At 50.9% G+C, this 24420-nt stretch overlaps 1 protein-coding gene across 7 annotated transcripts in view; it reads right to left on the reverse strand.

Annotated features, from left to right (window-relative positions):
* Window positions 1-290: 290 nt before the first annotated feature.
* DISP3 (dispatched RND transporter family member 3) overlaps window positions 291-24420 on the reverse strand; it is a 111088-nt gene continuing 86958 nt past the window's right edge. For 2 of the 7 annotated variants that reach the window (XM_037380751.1, XM_037380752.1), the window contains exons 2-21: window positions 21818-22754; window positions 20420-20639; window positions 18672-18808; window positions 18114-18248; window positions 17729-17889; window positions 17197-17336; window positions 16303-16448; window positions 14685-14846; window positions 14129-14290; window positions 13572-13694; window positions 12833-12969; window positions 11968-12149; window positions 11383-11513; window positions 11084-11259; window positions 10027-10153; window positions 8696-8841; window positions 8174-8333; window positions 7691-7804; window positions 6528-6694; window positions 5474-5836 (exon numbers count right to left, since the gene is read on the reverse strand). In XM_037380751.1, coding sequence (XP_037236648.1) covers window positions 5474-5836; window positions 6528-6694; window positions 7691-7804; window positions 8174-8333; window positions 8696-8841; window positions 10027-10153; window positions 11084-11259; window positions 11383-11513; window positions 11968-12149; window positions 12833-12969; window positions 13572-13694; window positions 14129-14290; window positions 14685-14846; window positions 16303-16448; window positions 17197-17336; window positions 17729-17889; window positions 18114-18248; window positions 18672-18808; window positions 20420-20639; window positions 21818-22745 — 4017 coding nt within the window. In that variant the 5' untranslated portion in view covers window positions 22746-22754. Of the gene's footprint in view, window positions 5837-6527; window positions 6695-7690; window positions 7805-8173; window positions 8334-8695; window positions 8842-10026; window positions 10154-11083; window positions 11260-11382; window positions 11514-11967; window positions 12150-12832; window positions 12970-13571; window positions 13695-14128; window positions 14291-14684; window positions 14847-16302; window positions 16449-17196; window positions 17337-17728; window positions 17890-18113; window positions 18249-18671; window positions 18809-20419; window positions 20640-21817; window positions 22755-24420 lie in introns of all 7 variants that reach the window. The other 5 variants (XR_005103240.1, XM_037380754.1, XM_037380750.1 and 2 more) reach the window with 5 other exon arrangements.

Consider the following 24420-nt stretch of genomic DNA (forward strand, 5'->3'; position numbering starts at 1 on the left):
TCCACAAAACTTGGCTAAAGCTCCCACTCAAGCCAGCCGTCTTGCAGACCTGTGTGAGATCCTGAGCGGGCTTTTCCAGACTGTCAGCTTGTCCAGGTGTGGTAACTTGGCTTCAAGGGGCCTGATTTCAGCAGCAGGAGCAGACGGTCCTGTGCACCTTGGGAAGCTGTGCTGTGGCCTTGTCCCCGCTGCATTACTTACACACACAACACATAACCGGTCAGTGCCGTTCTAGCCGGCACTACATGTACATGCAACAGTAACATGGTGATGAGTGAGGGATCCAAACATGCGAATGTCAAAATCTTTTATTTACAACAGTCTCCAAAAATCAAGGAACACTGAAAATAGTGAGGGTAGGAGACGACTTACAAAAGTAACACGCGTACATTACATCAGGAATTGTGCTACATCACTCTGAGAACTGACACTCTAAGGTCTGCACACAACGTGGTGAAAGAGCAGTGCCCTCCCTCCCTCAGTCCTTGCGGTGCTCACACCTCTTTTCCCCTTGCTTTTTGAACCATCCTCCCTCCCGTTTTTTCTCTCCTGCTTCCCCCTGCAAACCTTTCTTTTCATCTGTTTGTTGCTCTGCCTCTGGTCCTGGCTGTTGCCCTTCCACCTCCTCCAGCAACTCCTCCAGCCCAAAGGAGGAGCAGAGAAAGTCAACGACCAAACCACTGTGTCTTCAGGATGGAGACAGGCCTTGACAGACCTTTAGCTCTGGGACCCTGGGTATGAAGCCAGGGCAGAGCAGTTAGCAGAGGCCTTTGAAAAACCTGTGAACTATGGCTTGCATGCTATCTGGGGTGAGGAGTGATTTTGCAAAAAGTAACCAAGAGACTGAATTTGTCCTGCCTGGCTGCAAATCAGTCAGCACAGCTTCCTTGGTGGACAGCGTTGGAGGATTTATACATGTCACAGGGTTAAATAAAAAGCCTTTTATTACCTTTCAGGAGGGCAGGCTGCTCTGGTAGGAAAATTCAGTGCAGGACAAGCTAAAAGAATTAAGATGCCGTGACATAAAGCAACATCCCAGTTTGCTCCAGCAGAGACAAAGCCGGAGTCTCCAGAGACCACTGCATCCAGACTACCGTATCAGTGGTCCCAGTAACTCTGTAAGCATGCCACACATCCTTCTCCTTGGAGGGATTTCTCAGGCTGCCTTTGCTTGGCAGTTTCAGATCCAGCGGGGACTGAGAAACACAGCCCAGATCAACCACTTCCACTGTCTGCAGCCTTTAGAATTGCCAAGGTCAGCAGCCAAACCTGATGCCCCAGCTGCCTGTACAGACCCCATGTGAACCCAGCACCTCAAAAGGCACCACAACATAAGGAAACAAACAGAGCAAGACCTGGGTCTGTTCCTTCCTCTGACAATGATCTTTACAAATCACGTCAACTCTGCTCCTCCCTGCTCCAAAGCTGATTTCAACAGGGCTGTTGTGAGCAGAGACCCTCTCCTTGAGTGTCTGCAGCCACAGTGAGCCTTGAACTCACCCAGCAGCTCCACTGAAGGCAGGAACACCAGCTCCGTGCATATATTGCAGCGCTTCAGCACTGGGGAGCAGTGCCCTTCTATGACTGTCCTAGGCTGGCAGGGAGAGAGCTTCTGGCCAGGATAGGACATGCTCCGTTTTGTAGCAGACGGCACAGTTTCAGAAAGACCCCAATCCTGAACCACTAACATCAGCTTTTCAGAACGTAACCCTCAAAACAGGATTGATTTACTAGAAATAAAGGAGCGGGCAGTTAACAGAAATATTCCATTGTAGTGTGCTGTAACTGAGAACTCATGCAACTTAATTGCAGCGAGATTGCTTTTACACGGAAAAATGGAGTATTCTCTTCTAAGTAAGGCTGGTCTGCTGTCCTCTGCTGTTTAAAAACATCAAAACTGACAGCTTTGTACGAAGTTTAACTCCCGAGTTTCCTCTGCCTGAGAATTCTCCCTGAGACAATCTCCAGCCACTTTTAGTCCAGACTCTGTGAGCACCTTAAGCATGAGCAGCTAACACAGAGAAGGCTGAATCTTGCTCAGCAGATGACAAGGCCCAAGAGATGGCCTAGGAAACACAGGAGTCATCAGAGAAAGAAGATAGGCAGAGATGTGGGAGGAATTAATTTAGGGCGAGCATCTGCTCCCAGAACAGCAACCAGACAGGTGAGGCCTTGCTTTTTATTGCTACGAGCATCTGCGTTGGAGTACTAATTCCCAGCAGGGCTGTCAGCCCCACCTTCGCATTTGCTCAGATAAACCCATCCTTTTTCTTACCTCTATAATTTTATGAATATTTTCTAATCCCAAGGAGAATGCTGCCTACACAGAGATGGATGTACACATCTGCTACTGATTTATTGTCTCCACAGATGCCTGGGGAGAGGAGAGTGTTGTAAGCATTTTGGGGAAGGCTGGGTGCCACCTCTAAGCCTCTTTTACTCCCCAGCACATGGAGAAAGCACCAGCGGCCCTGAACACAGAGCTGTGCAGAGTGAAATGGTGACAAACAAATGTCCAGTTAAGCCTTAAGACAAGTGTCCTGACTATGTTTAACCACGTTTCCAGGTTACCAACATCCAGTGAATCTTCGCAGTGACAAGCATCACTTAGGATCATCTGCTGGCCCTTCTGCCAGCTTACTACAAACTGATGCAGGCTCCTCCTCCCTCCTTGCTTCCACTTCCTTGCTGGAGGGGCAATTTCCTCACTCTGCCTTTGGGAATCATCTGCTACAGCTCTGCACTTATCTCTGCCTCTCATTTTCCTTCCTGAATTGCTCCAGCCATAACTCTACCAGTATCACCTTGGAGAAACAAGGGCAAGGTGATGCCCTGCCCCTGCTAGTGCCAGCAAGCCCTTCTGCACTGAGTGAGCCTCGGCCAGCTGGAGAGGAAGAGGGAAAATGATAGCTTGTCCTTTCCCCTACCTGCTGCAGAAAACAGGACAGAAGATGCCAAGAACTCTGTTATTTTTGTCTGCAGATCAAATACTGCCAGATCAGACCCAAGAGACATAAAAGGTTTTCCACTACTTTGAAATTAATCTTTGCCTTCCAAGAGTGACTGAATGAATGGTCCCAGCATGGTGTGTCCAGAATCACTCTGGAAGTTGGGGGAGCTTACATAGCCTCTTTATTGTGAGCGCAAACATAAGACACCAGGGGCTTAAATGAGCTTTAAACTTTGCAGGATTCAAAGAACATCTATGCCTTGTCTTAAAGGCCTTTCAAGGTTTCTTCATGCTCACAGGAGGAAGAACTTCTTGTAAGGGTGCACTCAGCACCTTATTCTCTTGTCTGGTGACCTGGAAATATCCATCAGCTTTAATCACCCCAAGAAGTTTGAAGCATTAGCTAAATTCAGGTCAAGCCGCCAGCCAGAGCATCCTTGGCAACAGCACAAGGGCTACCTTGCTCTTCCCTGCAGCACCCGCATGGGTCTCATGGAGCTGTATATCATCAGCACACTGCCCTCCATGATCACTGCCATGTAGGAGTGCTCAGGGCACCACTAATTATTAAATCTGTAAAACAGTCATAGGGAAAAGCATAGCTTACAGTGTTGCGGCAGAACTGTGCACAGCAGCCATCAAAGCAGCATGGCTTAAGGATAGTAAAACACCCTTTCCAGAACCACTTGTTCATGGGCACAAGGTCCATCGTGAAGGAACTGGTGCAGATCAGAGGTAGGTGCCAAGGAATGTTTAACACTTTGCAGAAAGGGTAACTCAGCTGCACCATGGGATGGTGAGGAAGAAACCAGGTCTGTTCTGCTCATGCTCTGACCACCCTCACTGCCTGCAGCAGGATTGCTCTGGGTTGCCCCTGACATGACACCTTGGGGAACCTACTTCAGGAATAAATATTTGATTCAGTTTCACAGGGGTGACACGATGTGATGGTGTAAGACTGGCAGGGATCAGAACAGGGATGCACAGAGCCAAGCAGAAGCAGCTGCTGGTCTGTCTCAGCAGCACTGTCCCCAGAACTTGATAGGGATGGGCTTCCTGGAATTTCCATCTTAAAAAGGGGGTCAATCCAGACAGAGAACACAAAGTCACCAGGGCACCGGTACCTGCAAACCAATGCAGCTGGGCTGCTTTCTGGCCACCCCCCTCTATTGGCATCCCTGTAAATAATGTTTAATGCATCTCCCAGTGGGCCTGACCCCTTGCCTTCTGCAGAGGACCAGATGCGCTGCATATCAATGGAGATGCTTAGCAATTTCAACTTTAAAAATATGATAGAATCAGTGATGCTCAAAATGTACTTGTTAATGGCACCAGTTTGCCATTTCATTTTACTTTAATGCAAACCATCTGCTCTGCACAGGCAGCAGCCACAGGCTGAAGCTCTGCTGGCCTCTTATCTCTACCATGGAAAGTGTCTCTAAGCTGCCACAGAGGATGCACCACTGTTTATCCATGCATGCCATGAGGTATGGGCTCAACCTGGCCCCAGTGGCTGCCATGGCCAAAGGCTCTGCAGGAACCTCAGTGCTGTCTGTTTTCTCTCCACCAGGAAGAGTAGAGGCAGTAACTGCTGAGGTCACACAAGGAGCAGGAGGTGGGACTGGGCTCTGATACTGTCTTGGCCTCACTACTGAGATGAGGGAGGGGAGGGCAGGCTGCTGAGGGCACAGATTGCATTCCTGATGGCTGTTCACAGACCCAAGAGATCCCAGCAGAAGGTGTGCTGTCCCATCAGAAAGAAGGGGAAAGCCACGCATCCTGACACCCTCCACAAATGATGAAAGCAGGTCACTGCAGGTTGTGCCACCCAGCATCTTTAATCTGGATCCCACAATGACACCCATAAGAGCTCCTGTCCTGTGCACTGATTTCAGTGCTGGTCTAGCTTGGGTACAGGGCACGGCAAAGGGGTCCGGATAATGCGATTTCCCAGGTCTGTCCAACAGCTCACTACTGTTTTTCAAGGCTCAGGTAGCGAGGCACAGGCTTGGCGTGGGGGTAGGACATCACCTCAAGAGTCATTATCGCAGTGCTGACCCTGGCCAAGGGGAGGGGAGGAACAGAAGGAAGGGTTCTGAAAGGGACTGGATGGCGTTCCCAACTTCCCTTTTAGCTTTGTGATTCCAGAAAGCTCTGTTCATTTAAAAAAAAAAAAAAAAAAAAAAGGAAGGGGGGGTGGAGGTGGTGGGGGTGTGAAAAGGGGGGGAAAAAAAGTAAGAAAAATATAAAGAAAATTGAGAGGAGACCACCTCCCCTCCTACTCACAGGCTGAGGTACTCCCTGGGCAGCCCTCACTGTCCATCGTCCATCCATCACTACCGAAAATAAATACAAGTTTAGAGCAAAACCCATTAGAAAATAAAGTGCATCTGGAGTTGAAAAACTTCTGGAAAAGGGGATTTTTTTCCTCTTTTTTTTTCTTACAAAAAATATCCTTTAAAAAAAAAAAAGAAAAAAAGAAAGGGAGCAAGGGGACAGAGCATGTGGCTCTCGGCATAGGGTCTACAGGGCTGTCCCGTTAGGGAGAGGGATCTTAAATCCACTCTTCAGGAGGGCGAGGCAGATGCATAGACCCAGCAGGCCAGCGAGGAGCACCCCCCCCACAGCCTTGAGGCACGAAGTCCTGCTGCGGGTAAAGGTGCCAGGCCCCATGATGCTCAGCAGGGCCGTGCTCACAGTTAGTGTGTACAGGATGGAGACTCCTGTGTTGAGGGCCACAATCTTCCCAAACTTAGCGAAAGGGGCAATGATGCAGAAGAACAGCGGGACGGTGGCAATCACTGTGGTGACGGCGCTCGAGACAATTGCCACACCCACGTGACGGACCGCTTCAACCGTCCTCCACTGGCGGCAGGCTGTGGGGTCCTGGCAGAAGGGACAGCAGTGTTAAGGGGGAGTGGGGACAAGAACACGGGGCTGCGCTAATATTTTGGCCTTTGAGAGGGTGGCTTAGCTCATAGGGTCCTGATCCAGGACAAAGATGCTGTGGGAGTGCAGATCGGACAGTCCATGCAGTCTCTGAGCACGCTGGGCAAACAGTGAGGTTAAAACCCAGCAGAGGCAAAGTCTGCTGGATTTTGTGGCGCCTTTCAGCCACATCAGCCAGAGGCACTGCATGCAGACACTATACCTGGGGTCAGAGATCCTCAAGCTTTTGTGGCGTCCATCTTCTCAGAGAGGCAAAAGATGTTAACAAGGCCCGAGGGCCAGCACAGCACAGCTATTTGCGGAGGTTACGGAACGAGGGTAGGGCCATTCCAGCACAAGATTGCCTTCACCGGGACGTGGAAAGGGGTGCTTTAGACAAAGCCGTGGCCCGTAAGAAAGGGACAGCCATGTGGGTTAGACCTTCAGCTGGGTTTACCATGCTCAGGTACACAAGCTCACACCACTCTGAGCAGTCAGCTAGATGAGCAGCAAGCATCCCAGGCGTGCTGTGAGGGTGGCAAGACACATACCCCCCTTGCCCATCATGCCTTAGGTCCTGCATCACAGCTGAGTGGCACAGAGGGCATGAAGGGAACAGATGCCAAGCTATAGGAGGAAAAAAGCTCACCTCTGCCTGGTGTAGTGGCAGGTTTTCCCCTGCCAGCAGGTAGCCCTCCACCAAGTGCACACAGTAATCGACAGAGGAGCCAACGAGGATGGAGAGCGAAATGGCTTCCACGGCTCCCATTTCCCAGCCAGACCAGTACATGATGGTCACCACCAAGCAGACCACCCCTGTGTGAAGAGGGTCACATTAGGCAAATTTAAAGGACTCTGCTGCAAGTCAGCCATTGAGGAGTTTGGGGTCATACCCTGCAGGTCTTCACCCTAGCCAGCCTGAAACTTGTACATGCTCCCCACTCCTGCCCAGAGGCAAACACTTCCCTCACCTTCCCTTGCCACAGGAACCATTCAGTAAAGTAACGAGACCTGCTGAGGACAGTAAAGCACCTAGCTAAATGTTAGGCAAACTGACAGATGGATGCCAATCCAGACTAATGCTTGCTAAATGAATCCAAGCCTGGCAAGTATGCATCTGTGCACACGTGAACTGCAGGAAAGAGGGGCTTTTTTTTTTTTTTTTTTTTTTTGCTTGCTGGAGTTACACACAGGCTGAGCTCATGATACACATGAGCACTCTTTCTTAAAGGCAAGAGTGATGTTTTTTGAGAGTCATGTGTGGGAGACTAAGTGGTTTTAAAATGATAGATTTGATTTTTAAACTGAGAAGTTTAGCAACACACTTAGACCACGATATCGTCAAATCACCAGCCAGGGAGAGGGAACTATTTACAAATTTGCTTCAAATACTAACAAAACTGCTAAAATATTCAGCTTTTAAAGTCTCCCACTGCTTGGAAACAGCAGCCGTGGTGCAGATTCCTTGGGAAGCAGTGCAATTGTTATTCAGAGCATGTGGGACTTAATCACATTATTATACGTAACAGGCAAGGATGGCATTTGTGTAGCTAAAACCCTGATTTAAACAAATAGAAGGGATTGTGTAGATAAAACACACTGGGAATTAGAAACACAAATCTACTTTCCCAATGAGGTTCCTGTGCATTTGTTCAGAGTTTCTCCCATTCACCTAGGTATATCAGGACTGGCTCCTAGAAAGCCAGAAGAGTTTACATAGAGTAAGAGCAATTCAGTTCAGATCACTAGATACCACAATCCACCAAATTCAGACAATGGAAAAGCTTGACACACTGGAATTGGCATTTTTACCTAAAATGCTGAGCAGCACTGGCAGCAGGAGGAGGATGTGAGTGGTGAACACCGCCACTGCAGCCACACAAATAACCAGCGAGAGGACGAGACCATACAGGGCACTCTGCACTCCTGGAAGAAAAGAGTCAGCTGATTTGACTCCTGGAAGGTGACAGCTGGGATGAGAAAGGCACCGTGACCCTGCTGACAACAAGGCAGGCAGGCACACACTGTGGGAGATGGGAAGGGGAGGATGGAAGTGGAAAGCGGGCAATCAACTTCTTGCCTCTCACATCAGCAGGGCAGAGATCCTTCTCTATTTCCCTGCCCAGGATTCTGACAGTATACACTGCTTGATGCAGAAACAGGCCTTAGGAGTTTGCACAGCAACGGTAAGGGACTGAAGGCAGAACACCTCTTCACAACACACCCTGTCCCATCTGATGGGCCTGTATCAGAGAGCATGGGCTCCTCAGGGAGAGAAACATGGCAGTCACTTGCCTATAATCTCCATGAAGATCTGCTTCCAGTGCTCACAGGTCTGGAAACCGTGCCGGAGAGCTGAGCCCTCGGGGAAGAGCTGGAGTTGCTGCTGCAGGAATGTCTCCCATTTCAGGTAGTCAGCATAAGTCTGGAAGGAAGATTTCCCTTTGTAGGTCGTCTGTAACAAGATGAACATGTTATTGTTGTGTCCTGCTCCTTGAGGCAGGGTACGCATGGCATGGGAAGAGACAGAATGAGCCAGCTGGAGCTGCATCACCAGGCAGAACTGGCAATGGCAGATGGGCAAATCTGCCACCAGCTCTTTGCCTGAGCTCTCACGGTAAGAACAAATTGTGGCATAAGCAGCCATTTCTAGCAACCTGTGAGAGCGAGCATCTGCCTGCAACATGGCACAGACACTAGCAAACACTAAATTATAGCTGCAAGTGCAAATGGCCAGTGCAGAAAGAGCAGAGCTAAACCCCCAGAAGTCACAAGAAGAGACTGTCACAAGGATAGATGGCGATGCCACGTGCTCACCGATTCAAATGCCATGGAGATCCACTGCACCTTCCCATCCTTCACCCCCACTGCCCCATGAGAGAGCTGTCCAGGCAGCAGGTTTGGCTCAGGGATGTTCTTGCACTCAGGGTGCAACATCTGCAGAAAGGAGGAGATGCTGTAACCTGGAGAGAAAGAAAGAGCACGGGATGGACAACAGGACAGGGAAAGGAAGCATAGTGGAGCAAGGGGACGTGGGTGGGGAAACCAACCCAAAAAACCAAGAGAAAGTTGCAGGCCCCATTTGTCAGCAGCTGCTTCCCCTTGCAACTCTTGACTTGCCAAAACCCTTGAGGTCTCAGCACCAGAGCCCTCAGCTGCTGCTAGCTTGAAAGGGCACTCTGTGCCAATAGCACTAGACAGGACACTACCACCACTGTTTGTTTGTCCCCAGCTGTCAGGAAGCAGTACAAACAGCAAGTGCAGAGAAGCTGTCTGCCTCGCCTGGCAGGGATTTTCTCCAGGCAAGAGATTGGCTTTTGGCCTGAAGCCTTCCAAGACTCAGCTCTACAACCCTGTGACCTCTGAAGTTGGAAAGAGACAGTCTGTCACCGGTTAGGTATGTGAAGCCACAGGGGCAGTGAGTAGCCCCATCATAATGAGATCAGGTGTGATCTGCTGGTTATTCAGGAGCTACTAAGAAGATATTTACTTGTCCAAAGATCCTAAGTGTATCATAAGCAATATCCATAACTGGAAAAAACAGATACAATTCCATTCTTATCTTTACTGGATTAAATCCCAAAGAATATGCCCAGTGTCTTTGGAGTTAAAGAGACCATTTCTTTCCCATCTCCCAGAAAGCATGACCAGGGGCACGTTCTAGAAGGGTAAAGCTGCCTTGGGAAGAAAGGGAGGTTGCAAGAAGCAGCCACCCTTTCTGGTTTGCTGTTGAGGACCCCAACTCAATCACAGACTGCTGCAAGCAGAGCTGCAGAACAGGAGCCTGATGTTCCTGTCACACTCACTGTGTATTTCTCATCCCCAAAACGTTGGCACAACCCATGGAAGCATGAGGTGAATGGCCCACGGAGATGGGTGCTGTGACTTAAGCCAGGTGGCAACGAGCAGAGCTGTACTGCAGCCAGGTTGGGAGAGCTGACTGCTGAGAAACACCTCTCCTCCCAGCACTGCCTGCATCTATCATTGACTGGTACCTCCCTCCCCTTTCCCTGCTCCATCAAGCTGAGCTCTGAAAGTTTAAAAGCCCTCAGCAGTCACGCTCCTCAGGCTGGAGGGTGAGAACCAGTCTCCACCCAGGGACCCAGGATCTCCCCAAGGACTCTGTGGGTGGCATCAGTCCTACCTACCAGAGGGCAGGCACTGAGCCCCTCCTGGCTTCACCAGCTCAGTGTTGCTGGCAATGGCTTTGCAGAGGCGGCACAGGTTGCCAATCTCTTTGAAGAGGTCAAAGCTGTCATCATAGATAACGCTGCCCTTTCACAAGGAGATACAACAATAAGAGCACCACACGTGAGGCATACACACAGCAACCGGCACAAGGCAGAAGCTAAGCTCTCTCCCCAGGAAGAAGCCACATGTCCCTCCTACCCCCAAAAAAAGGAAGAAAAAAAAGCCAGGCAGCATGACAGAAGCACTGATAAATGAATAGCCACCATGCTGTGCCCAAAAACATCAGGGTCTGCCCAAGGAGCAGCTCTGAATCCCTAGCAGTGCCCAGCATGACACTCCAGCTTTCTGCCCACTCCACTGCCTGTATTTCACACTGCCCCCTCCAGAGGAAACAGACAAAGGCTGGTTCTGCACAGAGCCCCCAAATCAGAAGCCAGGACAGCAGAAAGCTGAAGTGCATTTACCAAGTGACTAGAGCTAAGCATAATTTTTCTGGGGAAAGGCTGTGAATGTCTCAAGGTATCAGACCCGGGAGGTAAGCTGTTCCTGGAACAGTCACATTGAATAACCTTTCCCTGGAGTAATTGGTTTGCATTTTTTCATGTTAATATCTCATATCAAGATAAACAATTATAGAAAAATATCAGTTCCCTGGATCTTGCATTTGTAGTGAGATTTTCACACTGAGCTCAAGATGGGTTTGCTTCTAAAATCCTCAAGAAAGCCAGATTTATACTCAAAATTAGAAGGTTGGATATTACACTCAGAAAGGGATTTTCTGAAAAGTCTGAAGTGATTTTAGTAAGGGCTTCCTGATTTCCATTATTTTTGACTTTGCTAAACCAGAAATCTACTTTTGGCTCGTCACAATGCTAACATCTCTGCTACTCCATCTGTCTAGACTGCTGGGCCACACTGCCTAGGTTGTGGGGATTAATTAAACACCATTCAGGGAGACTGTCCTTCACTCATCAGCCCCAAGCATGCTAGTCCAGCATGTCAGAATGCGTGTACCATGTCCCCGATGACGTGGTTGTCCGGGCGTCTCGTGCGATTAACACCTCTGATCCCAAACACTACAAACACCATGGCTCCTGTGTCCACCAGTGGCCGCACCGCTGGCTTCCCGCAGCCTGTGTTCATGCAAGGATTAAATCCAGAAGTGGCTGACAGCTTTGCTTTGGGTGCTGCTGTCAAACACAGAAGAAAGGTTGGTTACATCAGAAGGTAGCAGCAAAAAAACCAGCCAACCAAACATCTTACTCTCTGGACCTGACAGCCAAACGCGGCTGAACAGGTCCTCATCAGCTTACCTTTCTCACTGGGAACATAGAGGATGCCTTTGGTGGGTCCATCTGGGCTAGAGCTGAGAAGACAGCCAGGAGGTGCTACGCACACTCGGCCATGGTAAGGGGGCTTGTGCGACTGGGCAAAATACAGTTTCCTGTAGAGCAAGGAGAGTTTGTTATGGGGGACCAGAGGTAGTAAAGACGGTGGGCCCAAAGCATTACATGGAAACAGACATTCTCAGGGACAGAAGGAAAGGAAAAGGCGAGCAACTCCAGACCTGGATCCCTAGCTATTGCATATTTTGTGCTTCCTGTTCAGCCCATGAGTTCAGGTGGGTAAGGGCAAGACCAAGATCACCAATGTCTTTTTGCCACCCAAAGAAGCCCCCAGTCACAGTCCTGCACGCATCAAGCCTTTGGCACGTTAATGATACTATGGGCCTGCAAATAGCTTTGCCAAGATAGGGCACATTTGCAGCAAAGCAAGTCCTAGGGCCACGGATGTCACCAGCTGAGGGCAGGACTGGCACTGGGCATTAGGCATCCCGTATCAGCCACACAGCTGTGCTGGTTTTGCTGCCTGGCCCCAAGTGGGGTTTGGAAGCTTACCGTGTTCGCTGCTGCTCCTTGGCGGCCACGTAGAAACTGAAGTCGAACTTCCAGCCTCTCTTGGTGTCACAGGACAAGGTGGTCATCATCCACTTCCTGGGGCTCGTCTGCTTAAGCAGCCCTACTGTGGACACACAAGCTGTCAGCTTCCTGGTGAAGTTACCGAAAGGCACTCTATACACCTAAGCAACGGATTAATGAAAACAGACACTTAACTCCACAGGGTTGCAGCCTGTTGCACATTAGCATCACACACTCCCCTCCTCCCTGAGCACCGGCACAGCCACACAGAACGAGCACTGCAGGTGCAAGCCCAGCCAGCCCCCAGCCTGCCTTCTTCCCAGGGTCAGCCAGCGTGTGATGGAGCCCCTCACCACCCCCCTGCTCTGTGGCCTAGGCTGAACGGTGGCTGCTCTGTCCAGGGTGAAGGACATCGGAAAGCGAGTCCATCCGGGGGGGTGTGTGTCCAGTGTGGCCTATGCACAAGCAGTGTGGCCTGCTCGCCTGTCTGTGGCTGGGCAGGAGGTGGCAGTGGGAATCCAGCCGTCTCAGCAGCAGTTTCTACTAGGATGAGCACAGCCGATGACACCAGGCCTCATCTGATCTCTACTGACACCCACACTTCTGCTCCCACTGCTGACAGTCACATCACAACAGCAATGAGTAAGTATTGTGGCACTCCGAGGCATAATCTTTAACGATGCCAGGCACAACGCCCTCTGTGTTAGCTACCTTACTGAACTGTTCTGCAAGTTTCACCCTGAGCTACCTAGGACCCCATGGAGAGACAGGAGGAGGCTCTTGTGCTCACCTGTTGAGTGCTGCACTCTTGATAGAGGGGTCCAACATCCCTGGACTGACTCACCTGGAATGAAGGCACCTCCCCGTCTCCTGGTGACACCATCTGCCAGGGGGCAGGGACACTGGCATTGAGCGAGAATCTGTAGATGGCTGGCCTTCCTTTGCTTCTGGACTTGGAGATATAGACAGTCCCCTGGAGATCTGAAAAAAAACAGAGGACATGAGGGCTAGTGGGACTTCTCAATCAGGAAATCCTACAGATAGGGGCAGCAGCAAAGAAGGGTTCTTCCGGTCTGCTGTCTCCCCTGGGGCAGCAGGGATCGCCTCTGTCTTCCAGCAGCACAGCACACCTTTCAAAGGTTTTCACAAATATATCCTGAGCTGCAGTAATTCCCGATGGCTTACTGATTCATGTCATCTCAGGACCTGGCCCGATAACTCTTTCATCCTCAAAATCCCCTGCAAAGCAGGCTGCATTTACTCTTCTCATGGCCTGCCAACCAGGTTGTGACACAGGACTGGGATGCAAGAGCTCTGAGCTCCTAGCCTGTACACAGACCAGAGAGATCTGTCACCTGACTGTACTGTCACCTGGGTCACAGGACCATGTCCTACAGAGCAGTAGGCATTCAGGGGAAAGGGGATTGCCCCTTACATCCAACACCAAACCACAGTTCAGCGGAGCAGGGTCCAAAGAGAATTTATCCCCATCACCTATTCAGAGATCTTACGACAAATTTTTAACCGAGTGAATCCTCGGGCCCTGGCCCCAAATGCGGTCAGAGTCATCATGCCCCACTTACCTTGCTGCCCTGTATCACTTATGCTCCCTTTGCTTCCCCAAGGTGACCCTGAGCCCCTCTTCTTTTTTTCCAAGGAGGTTCGGATGTTGTTCTGCAAACTGTGGGGCTTTTCCTGAAACAAACCTGTCCCACAAGGTTAGTCAGGAAGGAAAAAGCCAGTGGGCTGACAAGAGACCTACCAGCCCTGTGCACACCATGGACCCTGCTACTGAACATCAAACCCTAGACAGGGAAGAACCACAGACCCCTAGCCGGTCACTGGCATGTGACCAGCACTTATGAGTAAAAGTAGTCAGTTTTCACAGACTATAAAAGAATTGCTCCAGCAGAAACACTCAGGCAGTTCCTGGCTAAAGCAGGAAATACTTTTCAAAATACTCCACTCCTACAGGCAACTCAACCACCCCACTCCCAATGCACGCCTCACTTCGATGGGGTCCATCCAATGTCCAAGGAGATACCTGAACAATGTCGGCCTCCACCTCATCTTTCAGCTCCTCTGGCCCAGAGCTTAGGCCAGGCTGTACCCACTGTGGTCTGGGGACCAGTGCTCTCACCTGAGCAGGTAATGCAGGAGATGCCTTCAGCACTCAGGTTGTATTTCAGGTCTAACAGCACCTGGATGTTAGTGTCTGGCCGGAACAAGACTGGAGCACGGCTGGCTGGCTGGAGGCGGCTAGCAAAGAATATGGACAGGAGCAAAACAAGGAGAAAGAGCCCTGCAAGGAGAAGCCCAGGTAAGTGTGTGTAACCCTAGATGCATCCCACGCTTACAACATAGACAGCAGAGGTGTAGCAGAGAGATGGTATTTTCAACAGGAAAAAGGAACAGCCCCTGATGCACGCTGGCAGCTGAGCTTACTTGTAATGAGCCCCATGCCTGGAAAACCCCATCAGACTTGCCATTTCAGATCTGAGCAAAAGGAGAGGGATGAAAAAGTCTCAGAGTTCCTCACGACTGTTCTGAGGATGCTCTTCCACAGAGTTGGAAGCCATCCACTATATCCCTTTTCTCAATCTCTTGTCACTAATAATCAAGGCTTGGGGACTCACTGAGATGCTGTCAAACCCTCTAAAAATCCATGGGGAAGGAAAACTGCCCTCTTTACTTACCCACAATCACCCATCTGCTCTTCACTGCAGACCACAGCACCCAGTGTTCCAGCAGCTCCTGCAGATGAATTATCAAGTGACCCCGGTTGCTCTTCTCTGCAGGAAGCTGCAGATTTTCTGGCATCACAGATACCAAGGGGACATCCCCCATTTCCAGGGAGACTAGAAAGAGAGAAATCAAAGGCAGTCTCAGTGCTCAGCATCACGAGTGTCTCCCATAGCTTTCTGCTCTCCTTTACAACATTGTCTGCAAGTTGCTGTACAACTCACTCAAGCTAAAGAGATGGAGTAAGAACCAGGTGGAGGCAGTGACTTCCCAGGATGTCATAGGAAGCATCTTTGTCAAATCACTGACATGTGACAGCTACACTTCTAAATCCATAGCTCAGTCCAAAGCTTATGCTTCAGACTATTCTTTCTCTGCCAAATCCCACTAAGACTGCCCATAATGTCACAGGGACACTGCATGCTTCTCAGGCCAAGCAAAATTTGTCCCTGTCCCACTAAGTATGCCTTAGAGCTAATTACAGACAGCTGACCTCTTCCTGACTGCAGCCTGGCTCCCATCTGATCTCTTTTCTCCAGCTCACGGCAGCCTAGGGAAAGAAGAGGGGTCAAAGTGTGCCTGGCACGCTGTGCAGCTGCCCCACAAACCGTGCTTGGACACCAACTGGAACAAGCTGCTTTGTTTCTTCACAAGTTACCTGATGCCCAGGGGCCCCTGGAGAAAAGCCTCCTGCTGTTCGCTCAAGGGAAGGGAAGGAGCTATTTCCATACATTACCATCGCATGTGGCTCTGGCATACTAAGGAGGCAGCTCTTGCAGCAGTGCCAAAGCTTAGTTGCCTGCCTATCAAAGGCAGCTCAGAGCCTGCTCTGCAGGGAGGGGGCCTGCGCACTGCTGTGGGATTGATGGGCTCTCAGCCATCGATCCCTTTGCCTCCAGCTCCAGTCTGCTGCTAGGCCGGAAAGCTACGCGCTGCCCAGACCACTTCCGTTGGGGGGTTTTAAAAGGAAGAGATCCCAGCAAGTTTTAAAAGCCAAGTACAACAGAGCATGACCCTGTAAGCACCCCTTGTCTTCAATCAGGCTAGAAGGATTATCTCCTGCTAACAACAGATAGGGAATTTCTGGGCTCTTTTTCTAGATTGCTTATGTGGTCTCATGCAACTCACTGCCCTCTTCTTGCCATGATGGAGCAGATGCTCTGAGGAGGTGATGCTGGAGAATAACAAAGCGTTCTCTCGCTTACTTCCCAAACTCAGTGCTCTGAATGGCAGGGAAGAGGGGAAAACACTTTACTTGAAGGCGAGCTGTCCTGGTGCTATGGATTAGGTATTTCATGGCTAAATCCATGTCACAATCAGAGATTCCAGCCAGAAAGTACAATCCAGGTCAGACCCAAGAGGATTAGCAAAGTAATTAGAGAGCATGTATCAACACCCACTGAAGATCTCAAAGCAACTTACAACCGTGAGTGAGTTCAGACTCCTACAACCTCCTGTAACAGCACCATCTCCAGATTAAAAATAGGGAAACCGAGGCACAGACCAGTGGCAGGGACAGGATGAACAGGGCAGTGTGGTCCCCCTGAAGGCCCTACACAGCAAGGCACATACCGGGCTCCTCCTCCACACTGAGCAGTGGGATGTCATCATCAAGATAGGGAAGCGTCTCTCTGCCTGCTCTGGAGGTGACCTCTGAGGCAATGAAGAGATCTTCAGCCAGGTGCAAGGCACTCTTTTTGGTGCACTTCTGACTACAGCTGGATCAGAGCAGGGAAGGAGACAAAGGCATAAGTTTTAAGCCACATACCCTGCAAAGTGTTACCAGTGGGCTCCTGCAGTGACAAGGACAGCAGGAACAGTCTGCTCCAATTACTTGGAAAGACAACAGGCACTGCCATGAGCAATTTCCATTGCTAAGTGCTGAGAGGTCAGGGGCTGAGCTGCTATGGCAGAGCAGTAGCAGGCTGGGCTGGATGCACAGAGCAGGGCTGAGCCACGAACACTGGGTGCTGAGTGGTGGGAGTTTTCAGCAGTTCATCTCCCTGCTAATGAATTAAATCAGGCCAGGTCATCTGCACTGCTAAAGAGCAAGGGAAGGGGAAACGTGCTGACTTCCAAGTACAAATCTACATGCCCTGCTTGTGCTCACAGGCAGAAGCAACGTTGATCTGTGTGCCTTGCAGGGCTTGTGTCTCCACAGCTTGAGGATTCAGCTGTGCAGCAAGTGCAGGTTCAGCTCTGAGCCACGCAAATGGCTCCGATACTCCATGGGATTCAACATCTGGCTCCTGGGAGACACCTGTGTGTACACCGGGGGAATGAGACTGAGACCTGGCCCTTCAAACTGGAATAGTAGGAGTTAAGTTTCCTTTTGTTAGAGGGAATGGCAAAGCCAAGCTGAGGGGGATGAGGATAACTGAGAGGATAGGGCAGGGATTTCCATGCTGCCTCAGCCATGAGTTCCGCAACAACTTCCCACCCACACAAGGAGGCTCCAGGGCTCACCTGGTTTGGCAGGAGCTCTCTAGTGGGGACACATAAAGGGTCCATATTCCAAGAGCAGCTGGCATGGTGAAGAGCACAGCTACCCAGCAGCAGGACACAATCAGCGACATGAAGAGTCCAAAGTCATGCACGGCTGGGATCTACAGGAAGAGAGAGAACATGGACTTAGGATCAACTGGGGCAGGAGGCCTGGAGAGGCACCAGATACCTTTTTCCAGCCTGGAGGAACCTGAGAATAGCACATGCTGACCTCAGTCATGGTAGTCAGCAAACCTGGTAGGTGAAGAGCTGAGCTGGAACCTGACAGCCACTGGATCATGTTTAATCTGTGGCATGGGAAATATTGTCTTGCATGCTGATACAGGGAGAGTGTCCACTGCCTTAGAGCAGGTAAGGGACAGCTCTCTAGGGCAAGCAAGTCCAGCATGTCCCTGTGCTGGAGGAGAGGACAGAAGGAGGTGCTGACAGCTTCCCTCTCTATTAGGCCCTCTGGCAGAAAGAGAAAGCCCCAAATCCCAAAGCTGCAGTGTACCTGAGAGAAGATGTTGGCAGCATATGCTGCAGCCGTGGTCAAGGAAGTGAAGAAGGTGGCCTTCCCTGCTGTCTGGATGGTGTGGATCATGCGCAGTCGCAGGTCCTTGAGGTGGGTTGCTTGGCGATAGGTATTGATGAAAACAAAGACATCATCAACCCCTGGGAAAAGAGGGGCGATATTTTGATACAGTGTTCACTGTAGGGACATATGCTAAAAATCTAATTTCCCTTCAACATCTGACCTGCAAATATTTCACTTACAGGTAATAGAGGGAAAGGGCTTGAAAATTCAATCTGCATTTGCCACCATCACCTTTCTTTCTCCTGCAGGCAGGAGTTATGGCAAGGCAGCACAGGCAGGTTTTGAGCAAGGATATGCTTACCAATCCCCACAATGACAAAGGCAGCCACACCGTTGAGTATACCCAGGTACTGGATCCCAAATACGATGTGGTACAGGAACAGAGCCACCAGGCAGCTTAGCCCAATACTGGCAATGCCAAAGAATGACAGGAACACTACAGGAGGAAAGAAACATGGAAAAGAATAGTACCACTGGCCACCCCCTGGGAGAACAGACATCTCACACCCGCTCTATTGGGACACTGGTTCCCAGGAGTGTGTTGGTGACAGAGAATAGCTCAAGGCTGCCGGAGTACCGCCTGCAGACTCCTTCCCCTGAGGCGCATCCACGAAATATCAGCTTTACAACAGCATTAGTAAGATGGGAATTTGCATCTTATTCCTATTCTCCTGTGAGCCTTCCCCCCACCCAGCCCACAAATCTCTGCTCTGGAGAACCAGACCTTCTGCATGCTGCTGTGCCAGAAAGCCAGGCTGGTGTCAGGGCATCAGAGCCTCGCCTGGGGCTTGCGCCGAAACAGGCAATCATGGCCCATTTGGATTTGTGTGAGAGCAGAGCAACCACGACTACAGCCTACCTGAGCAGGAGGTAAGGATGTAGACCAAGACAGCTATGCAGCTGCTGCTGATGAAGGCCAGCAACATGTCGTTGTTGAAAGTCCTCCTGACTTCATAGTCAAACAAATCTGTTCCTCCATACAGCACCTGGACTTTGCTAGAGTGGTAAAATATGAAGGAAGGAAAAGGAGTTAGGCATAGTTGAGTGTAAAGGGAGCAGAGCCAGCAAACTTAAAAGCACAATGTCTCCCCACAGAGCCAAAGGAGATCACTGCTCTAATAAACTTGGCAGTTCTCTGAGGAAACAGCTCAGAGTGGTGAGAGCAGGTTGAACGAGGTTGCTGCTAGAGGTGAAGTTCATACAAGGGAGAAAAATAAAAGAGCAAGTCTAATATTTTTTTAAATTCTTCCACTGCATGGTGGGCCTTTGGCACTAATAGACAGCTTCTGAAGCCTCCAAAGCCAATTCCATTTGGAATCCTAATCATTGCTTATTATATTAAGCACAAAGGTAATAACCAGCAGATGCAGGCAGAGCGAGAGCTTATCAGAAACCATATGATTTACCAGCTTCTGGTTCTGGAAGCAGGCTCCGAGCGGAAGTAATCCAAGATAATTTAACCAGGAGTACAATAACACTGCACCGTGGGAGGCTATCAGGACCCTGAGCTTCAGAACTGAGCCTTGGCCCCAATTCCCTTTGGGCTTCCAATAACGGCAGCCCACTCTGCCAGCCCATTGCTGAGAACCCTCTGTGGCTGCCGGCTTTCAGGGCTGACAAGGGCTGCCGGCAGTCGCTCTGCTTTTGAAGATCAGTATCCCTTCGTTCTGGGAGCTATTGAAATTCACTGGAGCGCTGGAAACTGAGCAGGTACACTGACACTGGGACTCACTGCCGTCCCTCAGCTACACGGATACCCAGCTACTCTTTTAGCTCTATTTTACCATCTCCCTTCTCACAAGCACTGAGCAAAGCTCTATTCCACCACAGTCATACAGACCTGGTGGTGAAAGAAGACTGCATTTCCTGAAACTCATCCTGCCCTGAAACTCCCTTCCCCATATCTCTATACAAAGAGCAAACACTTCTGAAAGGAGTTACACTGGCATGAGAAAAATCAGAATCGGATCCACAAGTTGATGCCTTGAGTAAGAATCATTTCATCCCCCGCATCAGACCAGCTGGGGCCAAATTCAGACCAGGAAGGCAGAGAAGCAGCTCTGTTGGAGTCCATGGAATTGGACTTGTGAGGTGGAAGCAAACAGGTCCAATGCCAGAGAGGGGCTGAGTAGAAAGGCAGGCACTGGATTCAGTCTTTGGCTCCCTTTCATTGCTTCTATTGATGTCTCTGGCATGTTGCTGCAGTAGGAAGTGGCATTAAAGGGAAGCATATGAGTGGTTTTCTGCCATATGCTCCCCACCCTCACGCATAGCACCATGGCTGAGCTGAACTTCAAAGGAGATGGTTTTCCTCCTTCGTCTGGAGCATTACGCCACGGCCACTGTATGAGACTGACCCACAGTCCGAACTGGCACGCCAAGCCTTCTGTCCCAGTGCCTCCCCGGCGAGGCTGAATGCTGCCTGGCTCAGAGCAGAGCAGGCACGTCTGTCCTGCGTAAACCTTAAGGCAGAGCCTGAACACGCCAAAGGGCCTATTCCATCCACTCCTTCAGTGCAACAGAAAGCACCAGCCCCTCCAGCCTCTGCCCTTCCCTGCTCGCACCCATTCCCAGCAAGGCACCTGCCCTGTCTGCATGCCCCCTCACCTTGTGGACTGCTTGGCCAGCATGGCCACATAGGTGATGACAAAGTTCTGGAACTTGCGGCGCTGCTCCTCCCAGCGGTCCTCCACTGAGTAGTAGTTTGGCAGTGGTGCCCCAAAGAGGATTTCGCTCCGCAGCAGGGAGCTCTTCATGTTCTCAGCAGACAAGCCCTCATCCACATACCAGTAGAATTCAGGGTGGGTCATGGCCAGCTCCAGGGACCCTGCAGGAGAAAGCAGGACCACATTTGTTAGGTCCTGCCTAGTTGATGTGGCAAGGCACAGGGTCTAGTCTGACAAAGGGAAACTGTTGCCACCCCACAGAGAGCAAGGAGGGCTGGGAAAGCTGGACCGTCAGACTCACATTCCACTTCTGCTTTGTGACTCTGCTTGCGATGTTGCCTACATGCAGTTCCCCATCAGGGATGCATTTTCCACCGACTGATCTGAACCGCAGCTCCCCCAAGCAGCAGTGCACTCAGCATCCCTATCAATTTGCTCCATCACAATGGGAAGCACATGAGCTAAACAAAGCCCATGGGAAGATAAGGGGTCCTGGCTCCACTGAGAACTGGTACCTCTGCCAATTGATGGTGTGAGGGATACAGAGATGGAGGTACTCAGCTAGTTTTGAATAAGAGACATTGCCTGTCTATCCCAAAAATCCAAGTTCCCTTGAGTTCACACCAGAAAGACCCAGAAACTATGCTCTTTCTTGTTTTAGTAGCAGAACTGTTACTCACACTGGAACAGATGGAGTTAATTCTTTGCCTGCTCCTTGTATGGCTCCTGGACAGCTGTCACCTGCAGCCTGTGCTCAGGAAACAGATGGAGGCTTCATCCCACAGCCACATCACACCCACAGGCTCCTCATGATTCACCTCCTTTTTACCATCCAGAGCCTCTGCTCTACTAGAGGAACACAGTACGGGGTACGGAGCTGGGAACAGGAGGCATGGCCCTCCTCCTCTCCTTATAGGAGCCTTTCCACCTGTGACTCACAAGCTGCTTTCCAAGCTCCAGAACAGCCCACAGACCTTTCATCTGCTCTATAGCGCAGGGAATCTCATCCTGATTGTCTATCCAAGACCTGACATTCCTCTAGTTAACCATAGTAATTTACAGGGGACATCTGTACAATGCAGGGATCCCCTCATTTGTCCTTCTTGCTGGCCTGTTGGGGCCTGCATGACCCGTGACTGGAGTTATATGGGCTTTGCTGAAAGGGTTGAAAAGGGGCCCTAGCACAGAAAAGATGATTCCTCAAGGCACGACATCGCAGTATCTTCCTCTCTGCACAAGGCGGTCAGCCTTCTCAGCTGCACACCCGTCAGTGACTGCCTGAATTTGCAGGAGATGCTTGCCTTAAACATGCAGCCCTCGCCCACAGCCCTCAGCCTACCTTGGATGTCAGCAAGGTCTTGTCCCATGCCATCATAGTAGATCTTCCCTCCTCTCTCAGTGGGGAAGAAGTAGGTCATAAGAGAGCTGGGAGGGGAGCAGTAGGAGTAGGAACCCAGAGGCAGGTCCTTCAGGACCTCATGGGGCTTCCAGCAGAACTCCCGGAAGCGAGGGTGGTCCATGATCTTGCGCTCAACCTCATGGATGGTAACCAGGCGCTCAGTGGTGAAGATGTTGTTTTCAGAGTCCCCCCGAGCCAGAAAAATGAGCTCAATGCGCCAGTGGGCATGTGTCTGTGTGTTGGTGCTGATGTAAGTGCCGGAGTAGTCCCAGCGTGGGGCACCCCTCCCGATTCGGGAAGTCCGGTTTCCAGGGTTCAGGTGGGCATGGGGCTTGGGGGAGCTCATCCTGCCCTCCAAGGTGCTGCGCTTGACCCGTGCGCCAACCCTGAGACGGGAAGCATTGAGATGAAGCTGCTGGAGCTGCTCGAAGATGAGCCTCTGCAGGGTTTCAGAGGTAAAGTCAGCCAAGTCCCGGCGGTTCCTCCCCCATGACCCAAACTGGGACTTGAGGGCCAAGGCCAGTGCATCAAAGCGCTGAGAGGACTCGTGGTTGCGAATCTCAAAAGCATTGTAGGAGATGTCAATATCCAGGGCTGGGTAGTGGAGGAACATGACAACAGCAAGCACAGCAGGGATGGCACAGCCCAGGAAAAGGATGAAGCCAGCGCAGTACGGGTTGGTAAATACCCAGCCAACAATATTCCAGAAGCCAGACACGGGCAGTGTGACACGCAGTGGCCTGACTCTGCATGGGCTTTTCCCACACAACAGAGCACCCTCTCGCCTCTTCCAGGAGCTGAAGGCTACCTCTTCATCTTCCTCATCTAGCCAGGCGTCCTGTAACAAGGGGTCATCCTCTGTGTCCATGTCCAGCACCTGCGCAAAGGGATAGGAAAAAAGCAGTCAGTAAGGCCCAGCAATGTGTCACTGGGCACAGCCATGAATCCACAGCGGCTGCCGAAGGGTCTCAGCAGCAGAGCCAGGGAGGGAGGCACACTCCAGCTCTCTCAGCCCTGCACACTCAGCAGCAAAGCATGACCCCTCTCAAACCCCGCAGATTTGCTACAGCCACTGAAAGAACAGGCTCACCATGGGATATCCAACACCCTGCCTGGCACAGAGGGAGAATTTCAAACTACTGCCAGAGCACTGAGGTCTGGGGCTGGAGAGGGCTCTGCATGGCTCCGGGAACACCAGGCATGGAGATGGCAGGGAATTCACAGTATGCTGCTCAGACTGCAGCAGCAGGAACATTTAACTAGCTAATCTGGTTGTCAAGGCCAGGAACAGTTCATGGCACCAGATGAAAAATGCAAGGGACCCTATTTTCCTTTCCTTACACACGGCAAGAGATTTTTCACCAGCTATTGATAGCTGTGTTTATCTTTCCCACAAAGTGTGCATGTGCACACACAACCAGAAGCACATGCACCCACACCTGCAGATGCATATGTATGCACACGCTTGCACATACCAGCCCCCATGGAGAACTCACTGTGACCCTGCTCTAGTCCCTGAAGGGCTCTCCACCACCAGCATGGGAAGGGAAAGGGCTGAACAACCCTATTTTCCTTCCACCCTTGTGGGACATTGTTTATGGAGTAGGTTTTCCTTGTTCTTCTGGAACAGCCAGGAAGCAAAAGCAGTTACTGTCCCCAAGGGAACCAGAAGGAGGAAACTCTCCCTGGCCAGCCCACGCTTGTGCAGGAAAGGAAGGGAGACTCCCTGGGAGGTGCTCTCCTTTGCACAGGTCTGCCAGCACACATAGGTCCTTAGATTTTCCCACGTGCCCCTCCCAAGCCAGGAAGCCCCAGGTGGTGGTCCCCAACAGCAAATCCCAGAAAGCCCAGACCCTGTAAGCATCACTCCCATTCCCAGCAGCCATGCCAGCAGCCCCTGCTCGCTGCATGAATGAAGAGATTCAGTTTGTTACTTGACCCTGACAGTTGCAAGCAATTTACACATAAGCCAGAAGCAATTTACCAGGTTTGCTACTACTAACTAGGGTTTCTATTTCAGCAGGACTTAGATCATCAGGAAGATGAACTGCCAGCACCCCTTAACTCTAGGTCCTCAGAAGACCTCGAGATGCTGGAACTTGGACCAAGAGGAAAAGCAAAGTAGCAGAAACGCTCCTTGGCAGAAGAGGGATGTGCAAAGGAGCAAGGGCCACAGCAGTCTCCCTGGCTCTGGTCAGCCTGGGTGATGCCTGTGGCTTTGCTCACAGGGGGTTCACAGATGCTACAGCAGCTCCCATGGGACTCACTTTGGTCTGGATAGCATGTGTGCTAGGCTGGGCAGAGCACTTCCAGCACTGCAGACCCTGTGGAGAACAGGCAACCTCTGAGCTCCAGCCCCCCTGCTCCTGCCCACACTGAGGAAAGCACAAATGTTGATCAGTGGCCTTAATCTGCAGCTGACAGTCTCAAAACATCCCACCCTTCCTGCCAGTGGGAGTGCAGGGCCTCTCCCAGTCCCTTACCGTGGCTGGGTTCATGCAGCTGGCTCACACACCTCGGCCAGGCTGTACAGCGCTGTGTGG

Source organism: Falco rusticolus, chromosome 3 (genome assembly GCF_015220075.1).
Source record: "Falco rusticolus isolate bFalRus1 chromosome 3, bFalRus1.pri, whole genome shotgun sequence".
NCBI classification, from domain to species: domain Eukaryota; kingdom Metazoa; phylum Chordata; class Aves; order Falconiformes; family Falconidae; genus Falco; species Falco rusticolus.